This window comes from Lepidochelys kempii, chromosome 8 (assembly GCF_965140285.1).
Source record: "Lepidochelys kempii isolate rLepKem1 chromosome 8, rLepKem1.hap1, whole genome shotgun sequence".
Classification (NCBI taxonomy): Eukaryota; Metazoa; Chordata; order Testudines; family Cheloniidae; genus Lepidochelys; species Lepidochelys kempii.
Genome location: NC_136387.1, coordinates 105,923,315 through 105,940,989, shown reverse-complemented (window position 1 = coordinate 105,940,989; position 17,675 = coordinate 105,923,315). Strand labels below are relative to the sequence as shown.

Sequence of the window (17,675 nt, the reverse complement as noted above, 5' to 3'; positions counted from 1 at the left end):
CCTTTATGTTCTGCAAAGTGTGAGGTAGGGTCTGAACCTGCATTTCTTAACCACCCAAAACTCCCATTGGCTTTGGGCTCGTATGTAATTTTGGGAGAGTCAGACAAAACTGGAGTTCTAGATAACTTTAGTAATGAGTCCCACCTTAAACAAAAGCTGTTGCTATTCTTCATGAAAGAGTGAGGAGGCCAGGAATACACACCCGCACAGGCTCACACGCTGCATACACGCACACACAGAGACAACAACCCAGGTTGTTACAGTAAGAAGCTGACCTCCTTCCCCTCTTTATAACAAATGTATCCCCATTATACTTCACAGTGTCCATGCACAATCAGAGAAGAGGGAGCCAAAAAACCGGTCTCTATATTATTTATTTTTAAAAAGGAAAGAACTGACATTTTTTAATGTTAAAAAATGATTCCCTCCATCACTGAATGAATGTCTCTGACATCAGTTCCTGATTTAGGTGACAGGTTTCAGAGTAGCAGCTGTGTTAGTCTGTCTTTGCAAAAAGAAAAGGAGGATTTGTGGCACCTTGGAGACTAACCAATTTATCTGAGCATGAGCTTTAGGTGCTCATTTAGGTGAATTAAATAATTCCTTTGTGTACAGGGACGAGTGCGCTAGTGTGGGTAGACGAATCATGTTCCTCACTGCTACACTTAAAATACCAGTGTTGTGTGTGTGCATACGAAACAGTCTGAGAGTCACAAGACGTGCATTTTCTTTTTGGCTCCGCCACTGATTTCTCGTATGAGTCTCGGCAAGTCACTTATGGTCTCTCTGCCTGTCTTTCCCCACTTGAATCATGTTTTTAACACTCCCCTGCCTCCCACTGGTGGTGCAAGGTTAAATTAGTTAATGTTCTGACGTGGTCAGGTGGCACCGCGTTGAGTGCCATAGAAATGTGTGTAAACAAAAAAAAAACAAAAAAAGAGCGTGTCTCTTCTCATACCCGAGAAGAGAATGAATGATAGCATGGCCTGTGGTGCGTGGGTTTTGTTATTATGAGTTTTGAATGGCTGCAAAGTTGTTCTGGGCACAGGTTGCTGGTGGGACTGGCCCATAATTTGTATGGTGCGCTGGGAAGCTTCAGGGTAAAAGGTGTTCTGTAAATATAGGGTATAATTTTATCATACAGGATAGGGTAGGATTAGCTATGCTGCATGTAAGGGCCAAGGGGCGGCTGCAGGGAGTGAGGGAAATTTGGGGGACATAGACCAGTCCTATTAATTCTTCTCTTTCACAAGAACTAAATAAACTCCCAAGGGAAATAATAAAACATTGAAAACTGTATGCAAAAAATCTGACTGCCAGCCACAAACCCTTAGCCAGAAGCCAAACCTTTGCCACTGTCAGTGGGCAAGATGGGCCGGGCCTGGGCTGGCCAGCTCTGTGCCCCAGTGGTGGACTCCATTTCCCATACTCCCTTAGTGGCCTAATGTATTCCGTGCTCAGCCCGGCTCGGTGTGTGTGTGTTGCTCCAGTCCCTCTGAGAGTGGAAGTTCATTCACTGATTAGAGCCAGCGCTGAGAGGCAGCGTTGCTCCTTCTCTCACACCAATTGAGTCTCTTGATCTGTTCCATGCAATCCAAGACAGCCTGCAAACCCGCCCAGGACTTCCCATGCACCGCGCTCTGCTCCTGCTTTCCCGAGCCTGACAAAGTGGAGCCATCTCCAGAGGAATTTCCACTGTGAGTACTGGAGATCACAAAGGTGTGTGCGCGCGTTTGTGTGTGCGGGGGCCGGGCGGGGGGAGCTTGTGCGGGGCAGGAGCCGGGGCTAACTTTGGAGGAGAGGCTCCCCCACGCCTCTCTCCCTGGGCTGCGGGGACCCTGAGCCGAGTCACGGAGGCCGGTGCCCTTTGGTTTCCCTGCAAATCCGGACTCTCTGCGGAGTCAAACTTTGCGTGGCAAGTTTTATTTTCCCATGCAAGGATTGCCGCGAGCTCCTGAATCCCCCCACCACAGGCAGCTGGCCATGGGGGCCGGGATGGGATGGGGGGGGTGTCGAGTGGCGGGGGAGGCAAGGGGGGGATCATAATGATAGTGGGTTCAAGTCCGATCAAAGGAGAGGATCCAGCCCCGCCGCCGCCGCCTCCTTCTGCAACCCGAGAGGGGCCGCGTCTCTGGGACCGTCCCCCTGATTATTCTGCGGGGGTGCTGGCGATGGGGGGCGGGGGGTGAGGACCAGTGGGCACAAGGGGGAATCAGGTGCCGGGGCAGAAGGTTTCCAAATGCAGCCGGAAATGGTGCGGATCAGATTTAATTCAAAGCCGGTTATTTTAAACCGTATTTTATTGACTTTTTATTTTTGCAACCAGGGGAGTTACTGCCTGGCTTTCCCTCGCCGTCCGCGGGCTCTCGGGCTGCCTTTGCTCCGGGCAGCCCCCGCTTCATTTCCCAGGGGCTGCAGAACCGAACCGAACCAAAAACTTTCTGAGAGGAAACAAACAAATCTTCTCTCCACGCCCCTCCCCCCACCCCGCATCGTTTTTGTCTTTTTTTAAAAAAACCTCAGACTTATTTCTGTGGGGTTATCGCAGCGCCTGCAGCCCCGCCGGCTCGGCGAGCACGCCGGGCACCCGGAGTAGCTTGAAGCCAAAGCGTTTCCCTTTTGGCAGTCGCGCAGTGCCCGTGTGAACTTCGATTTTAATCCGGAGCGGAAAATACACATCCCGCCATGGAGGATTGAATTTGGTTTTTTTTAAAACGTGCTTTGCAAATTACCACTTGTCGTGATTTTGGGGTACGGTGGAAGTTTGTACAACTCCCTCCCCCCCCCTCCCAGCCACTCCTCCCCCGAAAGACTCGCCCCCAAACCGCTCTCAGCTGGGAATCAAATTGACGAATCTCGGCGGGGCCCCAACTACTTGTTCTTGCTTTATTCTTGAAAACAAAATAAAAGGGCCGGAGTCCGTGTAAATAGTCAGCGGAACAGGCTCAAACCGCTCCGCGTGTGACATGCACGGTGGAAAACCATTTGGCCGGAGAAGGCGAAATGCAGTGAGCGTGTTTTCACTGATGTCCTAGAGAAAACTTCCTGCATCACCCGCCACTGCTAGCAAAAGCTTACAGGGGCTGAATCCTTTCTAGAAAACTTCCTCTCTCCCCTCTCCCCGCAAAAAAAAAAAAAAAAAAAAAAAAAAAAAAAAGAAAGCGGGGAAGTCTGTAACTAGGTTGGAAGCGTGGAAACTAATTCTTCACCTTGAGCTCTAAATACATAAAAACCATCTGTTTTGCCACAATGAAATCATTAGGAACTGTCTGCTCAGAGAGTGGCGTTGAATGCTTCTCCGTCCACACAGGAAACGTGTATGGCCGGGGATTGTTGCAATACATTCAAACCACTCTAATCATCCTCCCATTTGATGAGCTTTGTTTCTGACCATTTCATGGACTGTAGGAATTGGGATGGAAAGCCCCCCCCCCACCACCACCACCATGAAAAGAGGAAATAATTCCGAAGACGACAAGAAAAACCAGTCTCCGTGTCTCTGCTCTTCCCCGAGCTCTCTTTTCCCGACTTTACAACATTATTTTGTGCACGATCTGGTTTGTGGCATTTAATGCGAGTGTTGCAAAGGCAGGTCGAGGCAGAGAAAGGGGAGAAGAGAGCGAATTTCCCCACATTAATGTCCCTGTTCTCTTCTGGGGGGACGTTTCGTTTCTGACCAAACGAAATTAGCAGGATTCTCCCTGAAAACCCTCGCCCCAGACTTGGGAAGGCGGGGGAAGGAAAACACCTGTTTAATTTGCAGCGGGAGACAGTCCAGTGGCTTTTTCTTTGGTGTTGTTTCTAATTTAAACCTTGACGCACCCCCTTGGAGGGTTTTTTTGGGGGGGGGGAGTTTGCGGGGGATGAACATGTAAACTGTGAAGCAAATCGTCAAAGTCACAGCGATGAGGGAAGCCCACGCCGACTGTGCACATCTCCAGACTCCGCAATGAGCGGCTCCTGCGGGAAAGAGCCCCCAGACCCGCACAAACCCGCGCTGTGCTTCGGGGGGATCTGTCCGGCTGCAGTTTCGGAGCCGGGGGAGGACGGGTCCCTGACAATCGCAGGTCGGGAACCCCCCCCCCCGGTGCATTTCTGTCGTGCTCAAGCCCCCGAGGGGAGTCTCCCCCGCACTGTCCCCCCCGGCCAGCCCCAGCGCCCTTGCGATTCCTCCCTCGGCTTTTCAATTTAATTGGGAACAATTGCTGGGGGGTGGGGAGCGGGGGGGAAAGGCCTTTCTTCTTCCCCCCGCTGCTGGTTTGGCTCGCTTGCCGCCCGCGGATCGTGTTGGCAGCGGGGCCAGATTTCTGCAAGAAGTTTTGTAGCAAAACCAAATCCGGGACGGGCTCTTCCCCAGCGAGGAGAAGCGGGGCGACCCCGTTCCTGCGGGGAGGCCGCCGCTCGGAGCCCGGGGGCGGTGTCTGGCCCCGCACGCCTCCGCCTTGCACCGAGGCGTTTCCACGGCCCGCCGAGTCTGCCTGCCCGACCCGGGCCGGCCTGGCCCTTAGGGGTTGTTCTAAACCGGGTTTCGCGGCAGCTGCTCCTCGGGTGCCGGCCCCTGGCATCTCCTGCGCCCCTTAAAAAATGAGCTCTTTTCCCTTTGCGGCTTAGCCCGCCGGTGAGCTCTCCTCTGGGTTCCTTGTCTAGCTTGCGATTGTTTTATTCTTTGATGAGGAAATCCAGTTTAGTTCAAATTCCCAATCCATTGGAGCACTTAATTATTGTTATTTTGTTTTATAATCTTTGGCTTTTCGGCACAGGACATATTTATAAATTCCTACTTGACATTTATGGGGCGGGGGGGGGAGAACTTTAATGTAAATGTATGGTATGATTTTTTAAAAAAAAAAATCTGTCCTGATTTCCTCTCTGTTTTTGCTAATGCTTCGAAGCTTCTTAAATAGTGTGCCAATTAATTGTTTTAAGACATTTGTTCCTGGAAGGAGAAAAATGTTAATTTGTCCCTTTATTTTAATTTCTGGTGTTTGGACATGGTTGAGAGACCATAAAAATGCAACCTGTTGTAATAAACAAAGTAGTGTGTTTTATTTATTTTAATTGGTAGCAGAGAAGTGATTCGTTGATTGAAACTCTTAATGCTTTAAGATATGCACGGTTTTTTGTTCTTTCCTTCCAGGCTGATTAGCAAAGAGGTTTTTATGCTGGTATCAGTGGTCAGCCCTATTTTCTCCACTCACACAATATTTGTGATGCCTGCTAAATCCAACCTGTCATAGATAGACTGATTTTTGTCTGTCTTTCTCTTTACCTAATTCAAACCAGTGTTACAATCTTTTATAAACAGAGGAATCAAACTTGAGCTAGAGATTACTGATAAGAAGTTGTTCCTTGGTGAGATATTTTTTAATGGATCGAACTTAAGGCTGTTGATTCAATTTGTCTTGGTTTTGGCATATTTAACCTTGCAATTAGTATGCTGGCAATTTGTATACACCTTAAATAAGATGTCTTTAAAAAATTCTCTGTATATCAGAGCAGTCATTTAAAAAAATTAAAAATCACAATATTTTTTGGTTTGTCCGTCTTACTTCGATGCCTGGTAGACAGTTTATGTAGCTTCATAGATTGATCTCTACCCCCTACTCCCTCCACTCCTTGTTTAGTTAATTCAACAAAGACTTTTTGCAATCTGTTTGGAGTTTGTCTGATGCCGTGGAAAAGTAGCTGCTGATTTATTTGGTTGCTTTTCGATTTCTGTCTCCAGCCCGTCTTTTTTCCTCCTTTCAGTGGGGATGTCAGCTGTTATTACTTCCTATTGATCCCTTTGCAAAGTGAGAAGTGAACTAAAATTAATGTCAATTCCACTGCTCAGATCAATAGCTGGAGTTATTTTAATCTGGATTTGCACGGGGTGCTAAATTAAAGAAAATCAGCATAGAGGCAGAAAAGTAACAGTTACTTACTTTGCCTTGTGCCCACTACCTTACAGTCGCCCCGATGGTCCATCAAGCTGATTATCCAGCAATCCATATTTTTTTAATTAAGAAGGTCAGTTCGTTTTCTTATTTTGGGTTCTGTATTTAAACCCATGACATTTTGACATCGGGAGTGTATTAACTATAGATTTTCATAATGACTGGTCCGCCGCAGTTTCATCTGTACATGTTGCTCATGGGGGTGGGGGGGGGGGGGGAGAGACTGCGAGAGAGAGCGAAAAAGGAAGTGGGAGTTTAAAAAAAAATTAAATTTGGCTGGGTGAGATATTGTAATGTGTTGATTTATTCCCGGCATAATGAAGTTTGCAAACGAATAAGGCGGCCGGAGTGATTCACAATATCCTACAAGAGTGTCAAGTGTTGCGGCCAGAATACTAATTTATTAAATACGTTTAATGTCGTGAGGTGATGGAACAAGTAAAAATAGAAAAAGAGGCAAAGAGGCAGCAATGGTGCTGGATTGTTTTTTGTTTTTTTTAAAACCGTATTTTCCAATGATCTCTTAGCCCCACTGACATATTAATGATAGTTCATTTCTGTGTGAGGGCTTATTTATTTGTATGTGCGTGTTAATTTTTTTTTATAGCAGCCTGAAAAACCCCCCAATAACCCAAAATTCACTTGTGGATGCAGTTTTGTGCCTTTGTTTTGTGTGTGTGTGTTGATCAGCTTTCCTGAAAGCAGCAAAACAAGCGTGTCCAGGCTTTCTGTGCTTTTACATGCTGCCCTTGGCATCTCTCTCTCCCTCGCCGTGGCTAGAACTTGACAGGAAAGTTATTTAAAATTTGGAAGAGAGCAAACCTGTTAATGTGAGATACATAATCTGGTAATTTAGCAATGATGTCTATAAGGAAGAGTGCCAAATGAGGAAGCCGAGAGATGATGTCCACTCATCTTTACAATTAATAACAGTCACTGAAGCGTTTGGGTACAGGATGGGAGAAAGGAAATGTTATAATTGGACTACATTAAAGCCATAGACTGGATTTCATACAGTTTGTTAACCTAGGCTCCTTCATTCATGGAATACAAAAGGCACTCCATTAGGAAGAGACTCTTTCAGTAAGTTTTATTTGAGATGTTTGACCCTCTGGATTTAAGAGAGACAATTTGTAACAGCTTTTTATTATTATATGATTTTCTTAGCCCTTTGAGCTCTGGCAGGCTAGTATGTTGTTTCAAAGTTACAGTTCTTGTATTTTAAGAAGGGTCTTGGGGCCTGAATGGTAGGCAGCGGAACCTTAAAAGAAAAGGCACTAGGTTGATCGGGAAAGAAAATACCAAACCAAACCATTAAAACAGAAAACTCAGAGAGACACAGAAGGAAGGATTTTTCTGCCTCTCGCTCTGAGGGGGTTTGTGGCTGGGCGAATGGATCTGGCCGAGCTAGGAGGCTCAGCAAAATGCAAGCCAGAAATTTTGTTAACATTTTCCTCTAAATGTTAATGGCACATACAGAGCAGTTTACAAATCTACTTAAGAGCTAGTGCATTAGGAACTAAAATTACTGATGCGTACTCCGCTGTCCCCGACCCGAAAGGCAGACATTTGCAGAGATCACATGGCAGAGGCACCCATTATGATTTTAAATATTGTCAGAGACGCCAGGCATTTTATTGATGAAGTCTCCGCTCCTTTTAAAAAAAAAAGAAAGAGTGTGCATGCTCTGTGTGTGTGTGTGTGTGTGTGTTATATGATTATGTAAAATGTATACCTGCATATGTGTATGTACCTACACATACATAATGTGTGAGAAAAATAGACATGTTACACACATTCCTTGTGCATCATAGGCAGTTTAAACAACTGTATAAATGTTTATTTCTGTTCATGTAATTATGTACAATAGCTATGGTATGTTTTACATATCTTAAATTGTGATGATCCGTTGTGGGGAATGTCTCTTAATTTTAGACCACGCCTAGATTATTGACATGTGGGGATATTTATATTACAAATAGATCCTTTATACTAATGTCTTTGGTAGGATTTTTCCCTCTGTCATGTGGAGTGGGCCAAAGTTGGTTCCACCCGTGTGTGAAGCTGTCTGTTGATTTTTGTGAATGAGAACATTGGTGCGTGGCTGGGCCGTTGGTTGTAATGCATGTGGCCTTCCCACTGCATGTAATGTACAGAAGTAGCCAGTGCAAAAGCCTCACCACTTGTGTTCTCTCTTCCCTTCTGTTTCTCTGCAGCTTCAGGACGGCGATGATGCCTCAGTGATCTCCCTGCTCCAAAACCAGGCCTCGCTTGACTTTCCTTCCAGGAAAGATTGTTCCCCTTGTGATCCTGTTGAGGAAAGAGTCTCCGATGGACTTACACCGGGCAGCCTTCAAGATGGAAAACTCATCCTATCTTCCCAACCCGCTGGCATCTCCGGCCCTGATGGTTCTCGCCTCCACTGCTGAAGCCAGTCGGGACGCTTCCATCCCCTGTCAGCAGCCAAGACCTTTTGGAGTCCCGGTATCAGTGGATAAGGACGTGCACATCCCCTTTACCAATGGCTCGTATACTTTTGCCTCCATGTATCACCGGCAAGGTGGGGTGCCAGGGGCATTCGCGAACCGTGACTTCCCCCCATCCTTGCTACACCTCCACCCCCAGTTTGCACCCCCCAACTTGGACTGCACACCAATAAGTATGTTGAACCACAGCGGCGTTGGGGCTTTCCGCCCCTTTGCCTCCACTGAAGACAGGGAGAGCTACCAGTCGGCCTTTACGCCGGCCAAACGCCTGAAAAACTGCCATGACACAGACTCGCCCCACCTGCGCTTCTCGGATGCCGATGGCAAGGAGTATGAGTTTGGAACCCAGCTCCCTTCCGGCTCCCCTGGCTCACTCAAAGTTGATGACACAGGGAAAAAGATCTTTGCGGTCTCTGGCCTCATGTCTGACCGGGAGACCTCGTCCAGTCCTGAAGACCGAAATGACAGATGTAAGTACCTCCGTTACCCCTCTCGGCTTTACTTCGCGGTGCCTTGTTGAGATGCTCAACAGGTGTGTCGTTCTGTCGTGCTGCGGTTCCTGCTGAAGGAATGGGCGCAATGTCCTTTCCTTCGTCTTGAGTTACATGATAACATGGTGCCTTGTTTTTCTTAAATGGACATTGATGGATTTCACGGTAAGGTGTATTGGAAGGAAACCCATTTTCAAATGCACCTTGGGAGAGACGCCGTTTTCTCTGCTTGAAACTGGGGCAGCTAATCACAGAAAGATGTCTATGCCTCAAAGCAGGGAGATATCCTCTGTGTGTGTGTGTGAGAAAGCAGGGAGATATCCTCTGTGTGTGTGTCTGTGTGTGTGTGAGAAAGCAGGGAGATATCCTGTGTGTGTCTGTGTGTCTGTGTGTGTGTGAGAAAGCAGGGAGATATCCTGTGTGTGTCTGTGTGTCTGTGTGTGTGTGAAAGCAGGGAGATATCCTGTGTGTGTGTGTGTGTCTGTGTGTCTGTGTGTGTGTGTGAAAGCAGGGAGATATCCTGTGTGTGTGTGTGTGTGTGTGTGTGAAAGCAGGGAGATATCCTCTGTGTGTGTTTGTGTGTGTGAAAGCAGGGAGATATCCTGTGTGTGTGTCTGTGTGTCTGTGTGTGTGTGTGAAAGCAGGGAGATATCCTGTGTGTGTGTCTGTGTGTCTGTGTGTCTGTGTGTGTGAGAAAGCAGGGAGATATCCTGTGTGTGTCTGTGTGTCTGTGTGTCTGTGTGTCTGTGTGTCTGTGTGTGTGTGAAAGCAGGGAGATATCCTGTGTGTGTGTGTGTGTCTGTGTGTGTGTGTGAAAGCAGGGAGATATGCTGTGTGTGTGTGTGTGTGTGTGTGTGTGAAAGCAGGGAGATATCCTCTGTGTGTGTTTGTGTGTGTGAAAGCAGGGAGATATCCTGTGTGTGTGTCTGTGTGTGTTTGTGTGTGTGAAAGCAGGGAGATATCCTGTGTGTGTGTGTCTGTGTGTGTGTGTGTGTGTGTGAAAGCAGGGAGATATCCTCTGTGTGTGTGTGTGTATACACAGAAGGGTGCATTTGTAAGTATACAACTAGAACTTTTTTCAGGGAGTTTATCAGTTAAAACTGCACCCACTGCTCCCTTTGATATTTTTCCTCTGACCTGTTCCTCACATGCTCAGTTCTTACACCTAGGATATCAGCCTTCATGCTTTGCTCCTCAGAACAGGACAAAGTTCCCTTTTGCAGTATTTCACGTAATAGTATTTTGGGCACTCAAGCTCTTTTCTAGAGACATAAAGTTGATTACGCTCTTATGGCTCGATAAGTGACCCCCAAAATAGGCTGTGTACTTTCTCTGGAGCCCCCCTTTGCATGACCACTGAAAGGCTATCTGTCCCTTCATGGATCAGCAATTGAACTGAAGCAAACCTGTCTAAAGTATGCTACCGTAACAACTCCCTGTTCCTCAGTCACCTTTTCCCTTGCAGTATCTCTGCTGGAGGAGGGCAGACCCCAGTCTCCTCCTTTCGTGAAAAGCTGAACCATGCACCGTGGGAACACCATTCTGGGGAGCTGTCTCGGGAGAAAAGGGCCTGCAATCCCCTACTTCAGAGCAATAAGATGTGGCAACATTTAGCTGGAGTGATCTCCTTTAAACACAGACGCTTAGTTCAGGTGCCAAAGTGGTTTTGTTTTCACGTGGGCCCCTTTGTACATTCTTATGGATTTTCTTTTTAAAAAATTATTATTATTTTGCAAAGAAAACTGCAGCCCGGCTCCCCCGCTCCCCTTCAGATACTATTTTTCTTCTCCCCTTTATGATGCCGAGGAGAGTAATAGAGACGTTGCGGCTCTCTCTCCCTGTCGGCACTGCTTCCTCAGGCTGTCTCCTTGAATTAGGCGCTGTGTTAACTTACCAGCACTAAAAGGTATCTGCCTAAACCCAGCGTACTTTTTCAATAAAAGTCATCATTAAATCAACCTGCCTTGTAAATCCATCGCTCTTTGGTTTTGAAATATGCTGCCAGTGTGTCTTTTATGTCAGCGTTTGCAAGTGTGGGACGATATCCACTAAAGACAGAAGCCTTGTGCTTCTCACAGCACAAATGTTGTCTCTGTTTCCCCCCACCTCCCTCCTATGTTACTTTCTGTGCAGTAGAACTGCTTTCCTTGTTCCGTGTCTCCTCATCGGTGTTGTTAATATGTAGGCACAGCTGTTGTAGGTGGAAGCATGTAGGTGCGGGTAGAGCTTTCATTTTGGGCGAGGGAAGGAAGGTGGGATCACAATGTCTACAGATATCCTGTGTTGATGGTTTATGGATCTCTCCCCCTTATCAATATAACCTGGATGTGGAAATGAAGCTTGCTCAAATGAATACTTTGGGAGATAACAGCGGAAGAGCAGGTCTGCTAGCAAAATGAATTTAAAGCACATCAGTTGCTGAGTGTCTTGCTAGCAAAATCCTGTCAGATAGCTGATTTAAAGGAGTAAATCTGTTAAATGAATTAGACCACTGGTAGCACAGCAGTGGACAGAACAGCAGACACAGGCACATGCTCCAGTGTGGAAGGGATAAATCTTGTCTTCACCAAGATTGTGTGCTCTATGTGGGTGCTGCACTCCTGAAAAATAAATAAGTACTTCACAGAGGAGTAAGGCTGCTAACGGAATGTACGCCAGTGTGTCGGCTTCCCCACGCCCACTGGGAATGATTAGACAGGGAGATTATAACGAGAGAGGCAGAATAACAACTTCGCAAGGTGCTTCAAAAACTTGTGAACATGTGAAAAGTCCCCCCCCCTTTCCTTAAAAGAGAAATAGAAATTGGTTAAAGTGATTAGCCTTTGCACTAGAGCAAAATGAATGCAGGCATTGCAACCAGCCGGACACAGTGCTGACTAAAATATTAGAGACAAACTGGTTTTATTTTTGTTTCTAATGCCTGGATTAATTTAACTCTTCTGGCTTTTAAAATTTGTTTTAATATCATCCCAGGTTTTAGACACCATTGCTAGCATAACCATCTATAACATTGCCTGCATACACTTTAGATGCATATTAGCACAACATCCGTTCGTGTTTCATTAATCTTAAAGTTATAAAATAAGTACCAGGACAATTTAAAGTAAATTTGACCTTCCCTCCTTCCCATCGTATTTAGCTGTTGCACCAAAGAGCATGTTTTCTATGTATGTCAGAATCTTAAATATGTTAACACAGTGGGTTTATTTACTGGGGGGATGGGATTTTAAAAATGTGTCTTAATTATCTTTATATGGCAGTTTTTAGAAAGGAAAAACTTGAGGGCTGACACGGCTGACTGGTTGCATCATGGAACCTGTCATGTTCTGAGACATGCATACATATTTGCAGGTTTCTTTATGCTTGTATGTAAAAATATACTTAAGGGTCTTTAAATTTCTCATCATGGACCCTCAGGAAGTTTCTTGGGGACCTTGTGTGAACAATATACATAACCCTTTGGGAAAGAAGGATCGTAGTGTAGGGTCCATTGCAGGGAAATAGTTCTGTGGACAAGCTTCTAGGCAAAAGTGTACAGACGGGCGTAGTGAAACTCCATCAGATCAGCAAAGTCTTTATGTATTCAATAGAGGCTCTTCAGAATTGTGGGATTCAATTGTTTATTTGTATTTTTCAAAATCCTGAAAGGGATTAGACCATGCGATGGGTGAATGACTTCACTGCATTACACACGTCCCTTGTACCATCACAAACAAACATTTTCAAGTGGGTTTTAAATATTTTTATACTGTTGTAACATTAGAGATGATTTTCTGAGAAATTTTCTTTTTTTCTTTTTTCAAAAAAGGAACCCAAAAAATATATAACAGTATGTCAAGCCGTAAATGTATAGTAGCACAGATGGAACCCACTCTATGCAGAGCTAGATCCATATGCAGCTAGAGATTCTCTGTGTGTGTGTGTGTGTATATATACACGCGTACTCTTGCGACTACATTCTCATTCTAATTACATCACTATGATCAGGATCTGACCCCTTGATGTATGTATGTGGGCTAGGAGAGATCACATATTTCTCAGAAAGAACCACCGTTTTATTTTTAAGTCAGGATGTTGCTTTCAAATTCTGTGTGTATGTTGGAGCCCCAAGTCAGACTGCTAATGAATTATGGAGGCATGGATGGAGCGTGTTCGTGTTAATGGTCATTTTGTAAATCTGTTAGAGTTTTTTTGTGTTTGGGCAAGTTGCCTGTGATGGTAGGATGCTGCTCTCGGGATGTCGAGAGAGGCCGTGCGTGCCATAGGAAGCGCGTATAAAAGACGTACTCAATCCAGGGAGGAGATGTAACTGTTTGTTGAGACACATGCTTTGGACAGGGCCGTTCTGTTTAGATGCTCACTGGGAAGATAATTATATTTATAGAACAGTTTAGGCGCTTCTTGTACAGTGTGTGTTACAGACACTGACAAACACATTTCATGGGGCTCTTTAAATAAATGTATCTTCATTAACGTAGGTTTCCAGCAGCAGTGGAAATAAATGCGCCGTTCCCCTGTGTGATAGACATCTATAACCCCTCTGTGGAAATGATCCCCAGTTTTATTCTGGGCTTTCTAATAAAAGGCCGTCATGATTGCTCCTCGCCATGACCACGGCATTACCCCCCTCCAGCAGAGCAAGCCGGCCGGCAGCATCCATGCTGGAGCCTGGCTGGCTTGGCAGAGATCTCTCCGCATGTTGCGGCGCAGAGCTTCCCGTTTAGTCTTCCCAGAAACGACGGTCTCCACCACACCTGGAGATGCTTCCAAACGCTCCACAGTCCGCATTTCAAGACTGCCACAGCGATCTTTTTTTGGTGATCGTCCACTTATTCTTTATCATATGTCTTCGTCGGTACGCTGCGGAGAAGCCTGGTCTAGTGTTCGAGCACATGAGTCAGGAGACCAGGGATCTTTTCTTCCTGCTCTGCCACTGATTTCTTTTTTGGCCTCAGTTTTGACATCTGTAACATGATAACACCTAACTGCCGAAGTTGTTCTAAGAAGTAATTAGTTAATTTGCCAGTACTTTGAGATCTTTGCTCCTCTCCTGCGACTTTCATCCAAAGTAGCGATGGTATTTATTCATATTATTTTTACTGTTACATTAAAATAAATACAAAAATAACTTTGATTATTGGGACACTGTCAATTTGATCAAGGTCCCGTTTCTCCTCCCTGCGATTATAGCTATGCCTCAGTATGGAAGGGAGTTTCTCATTCCAATTTAGGGTTATTTTTTTGAAATCTCTGAAATGTAGTTAGTTCTAGCTTTTAAAACGAATGATTTAATATTTATAAAGTGCTGTGAAAATGTAAATCTCTGTTTAGGTGCTAAGCATTACTTCTATTATCAGAGTTTTCATTTCTGAATAATTGTTCAAAATGGAACAAAGATGGCCTTTAGAATAGGTCTCAAGCATAAACCCAGGAGTGCACAATATGATCTACCCTCTTAGGGCATGTGCCTGTCTGTGTTTGGGTTTACATAGTAGGACCTACACTGATTGGTAAGTTTTGTGTAGGAGTGTGTGGGTGGAGGGGGTGTCTCCTCTTTGAATTATTCTGTGGCACAGCAGTGGATTTGAGGGGGAATATTCACTGCTGAATGAGCAGAGCTGTTTCTACTCTAATCACCACTTTCCAGGTAGGTTAAAATAGGGGCCTAAAACAAAGTGAGGCTATGTTGTAAATAATCATCCATGACCAAGTGAGATCTAGTGCTTAATACAACTCATGAAATAATACAATAAAACAAGTGGAACAATTACATTTCCTCTGTGTGTGTGTGTGGGTCGATATAGAGAAGGCCACGTTTCTATCTCTGTTACACCAGTGAATTCAGTGGAGTTACTCTGGATTTTCCACTGGGTATGATGGAGGTCAGACCCTGGCCCTGCGTTAGCCGCGGGAGTATACAGCAATCGCCTTCTTTTTGTTTTTTTGGCAACAACCTTTCTGTGCCCTCGGCAAACTGTTGCCGAGACTCCTTTTCATGCTGTTTGGTTTAATTGTCTTGTTGGGATAAAGAAATGTTTGAACAGCTAAAGTGGGGAAGGGCTGGATGGGAGCAGCCCCTGCCGGCTGCAGGGCCATCTGGCCTGGCTTGGATCCGTCGGTCTCCAGTTTATATTCCTCTTTCTGTTATTCGGGGCTATCTCGCGCACTTGGAATGTCTAATCACCATGGTGAGAAAACGGACACTGCTGCCTCTTCCAAACCCTCCCCCCTTCCCTTGCCATCAATTGTCATGCAGAACCGATCCAAGTGACCGTTTTACTGGCAGCCATCGTTCGCCGTCTCCGCCTGGCTCTGGGCAGAAGGATGGCTTTTAATGGATCATTTGGATGGGAGGCCTGGGGCTGTTTTCTCCTCCAAAATGTTTCCCCTCACCGCCTCTGCCACCCCGCCATATTTCCTGTGAGCTCAGAAAAGCCAGCAATTTCTTGTGCCCTGGTCTCCCTTTCGGACGTCTGATAGCTGTCTTATGTGGCTCTCCAAAAGGCTTATGACAGCAGCTCTGTGGGCTCTGAGCAAAATGTAAACGACATATTTATCTGTCTACAACTGCAGAAATGGGCACACATACAGTAAATATTGATCATCCTCTTTTGCTCTGTGTGTGTATATGCATATGTATTTATTATACAGTTACAGGACAAACTCTGAATCTCACTGGTTAATTGGCAAAGCAAATGTTTCTAAAAAACAACAACAAAAAAACAAACAAAACCTGATGGCTAAATCCTGCTTCTCAACAAAGATTATATCAGAGGCTGAGTTGGACTGAAGTCTCATTAATCAGATTTAACTGCTTTCACAAAATTATACAAAGGAAAGGAGAGGCTGACCTTGTGGTTAAGGCATTGAATTGGGTGTCGGAAGTCCCCAGTCTTGCAGTGATCTTGGGCAAGTCTCTGAACCTCAGTTTCCCCATCTATAAAATGGGGATAATACCTACCTACCTCTCAGCAGCTGGTACAGTGCTTTGAGATCCTCTGATAAAAAGCACTATGTGTTAATATTCTAACCATACTATATTAATAATAATATGTACTAACATTATCCATTACAGCTAAACTTCAGTTATTAAAGCAATGACCAAAGCGCACTTAATGAGCCAGTATCCCTGATAGTTAAAACATTGTTCTGTTATTTTATTTGCTAACTTGCAGAATTTAGGAATTAGCAGTGGAGTTTCCTACTTGTTCTTCATGGACGGTATAAGGAATTAGTAGGGTTCTGCTCTGTGTGTGTGTGTGTAAGTGTGAGAGACCAAAAAAAAAGAAAGAATAAGTATTTTTGCCTTCAGTATTTTTTCTCTCTCAGCTTTACTGATCTCAGAAACTTTCTTGGGCATTCCTTGGTCATTAACTGTCTTGAGGGAAAAGGAGATTCTCAGACATGCAAACTAACAGACGTCCAAGGGCCCAATCCTGCTCCCTAAGACTGAAAGCCTACAAGGGATGGGGTATATTTAACATCTGGGAGTTTCTGGAACTCTTCCTGGGAGAAATTTTTTGAGGCCGTCTTTGAGCTGATCGGTGCCCCTTGGTTGGTTGATGTCTTTTGGACACATCACATCAGAACAGCAATATTAATTTTTTTCCTCCTTCATGCCCCTCTCAGGGAAGCTGAAAAATGGTAGAATTATGTTTTATACTAGATTTTAGGATTCACCTCCCTCCTTATTTGATTAATATCTGTAGGAATAAAATGTGTTCTGTGTATGCTTGTATAATAGTTGATTAAGGTAAATAACTGCCATCTAAAATCTGCCTAACCCTGATCTGCATAAAGAGCACTGCGTATGAATATCTTTACAGAGAATACATTATACCCATCTGTATACTATTAGTCTATTTTTATTGAGGATTTCTGATGTAAATATACACCGAGGGCAAAGTTTTCTTTTAATACTTGTGCATGAACAAAAAACAGACACTGAAGGCGAACTGTAACAATTTTTATCCAGCAATTCATGTCACTAACGGTCTTCCTCCATGTCTATTTGTTTGATAGTCTATGAATTTTTCCGTTCAAGAGAGAACAGCAGATTTGGGGATTTTTGAGGACATTTTGCTGCTGTGCAGAGAAAGTGAAATTCTTTCTAAAAATATATTTCTAATTGGGACATCAAATCCTGTAATATGAGAGCATATCCCCATCCAGTGCCCCCCTGAAAAGGGCATATATCTTTTTTTCTGGATTTACATGTCTGGTCTGTCTCCCCTCTCTGTGTGTATCTCTCACTGTATCTACATGAAGCTCTATTGACATGTGCTAAGCATGGTATGTCATGTTTGTGTATATAAACATGTGATCTGTAGACCTTCCAGTTAACTAACAGGAATAATTTACTGATATGAGTTGGATTACCCCCCACCCGCTTCCGAGTGGTAAAGTATTTTACTGCCGTATGGGTCAAATCTTGCAGTCCTTATTTAGGGCTCAATCCTGCAGTACTGTACCCACAGGAATTGACCTACTGGGTGGTGTTCTCCTTTTACTTACACTGGTGTAAATCAGGAATGAGGCCGTTAAGGTCAATTTGATTTACAATGGTGCAAAACTGGTTTGAGAGGAGAATCTGGCTCATTGGCTTCTGTAGGATTTTCCAGGTCAGGGAGGACTAAATGTGTAAGGCTTTGCAGGGTCTCGTCCTTTGAAGTCCTATCTGCATCTGTCATCTTGTGTGTGTGGTGGTGGTTTTTTGTTTTCCCTCTTTAAAACATTGATTGTGGTTTTGTAAACCAGTCATT

At 44.8% G+C, this 17,675-nt stretch overlaps 1 protein-coding gene across 1 annotated transcript in view; it reads left to right on the top strand.

Moving 5' to 3' along the window:
- Positions 1–1,556: 1,556 nt before the first annotated feature.
- Positions 1,557–17,675, top strand: part of RNF220 (ring finger protein 220) — a 329,212-nt gene continuing 313,093 nt past the window's right edge. The window contains exons 1-2 of the mRNA XM_073357946.2: positions 1,557–1,697; positions 8,153–8,892. Of these exons, the coding sequence (XP_073214047.1) occupies positions 8,268–8,892 (625 nt within the window). The 5' untranslated portion in view covers positions 1,557–1,697; positions 8,153–8,267. The remainder of the gene's footprint in view (positions 1,698–8,152; positions 8,893–17,675) is intronic.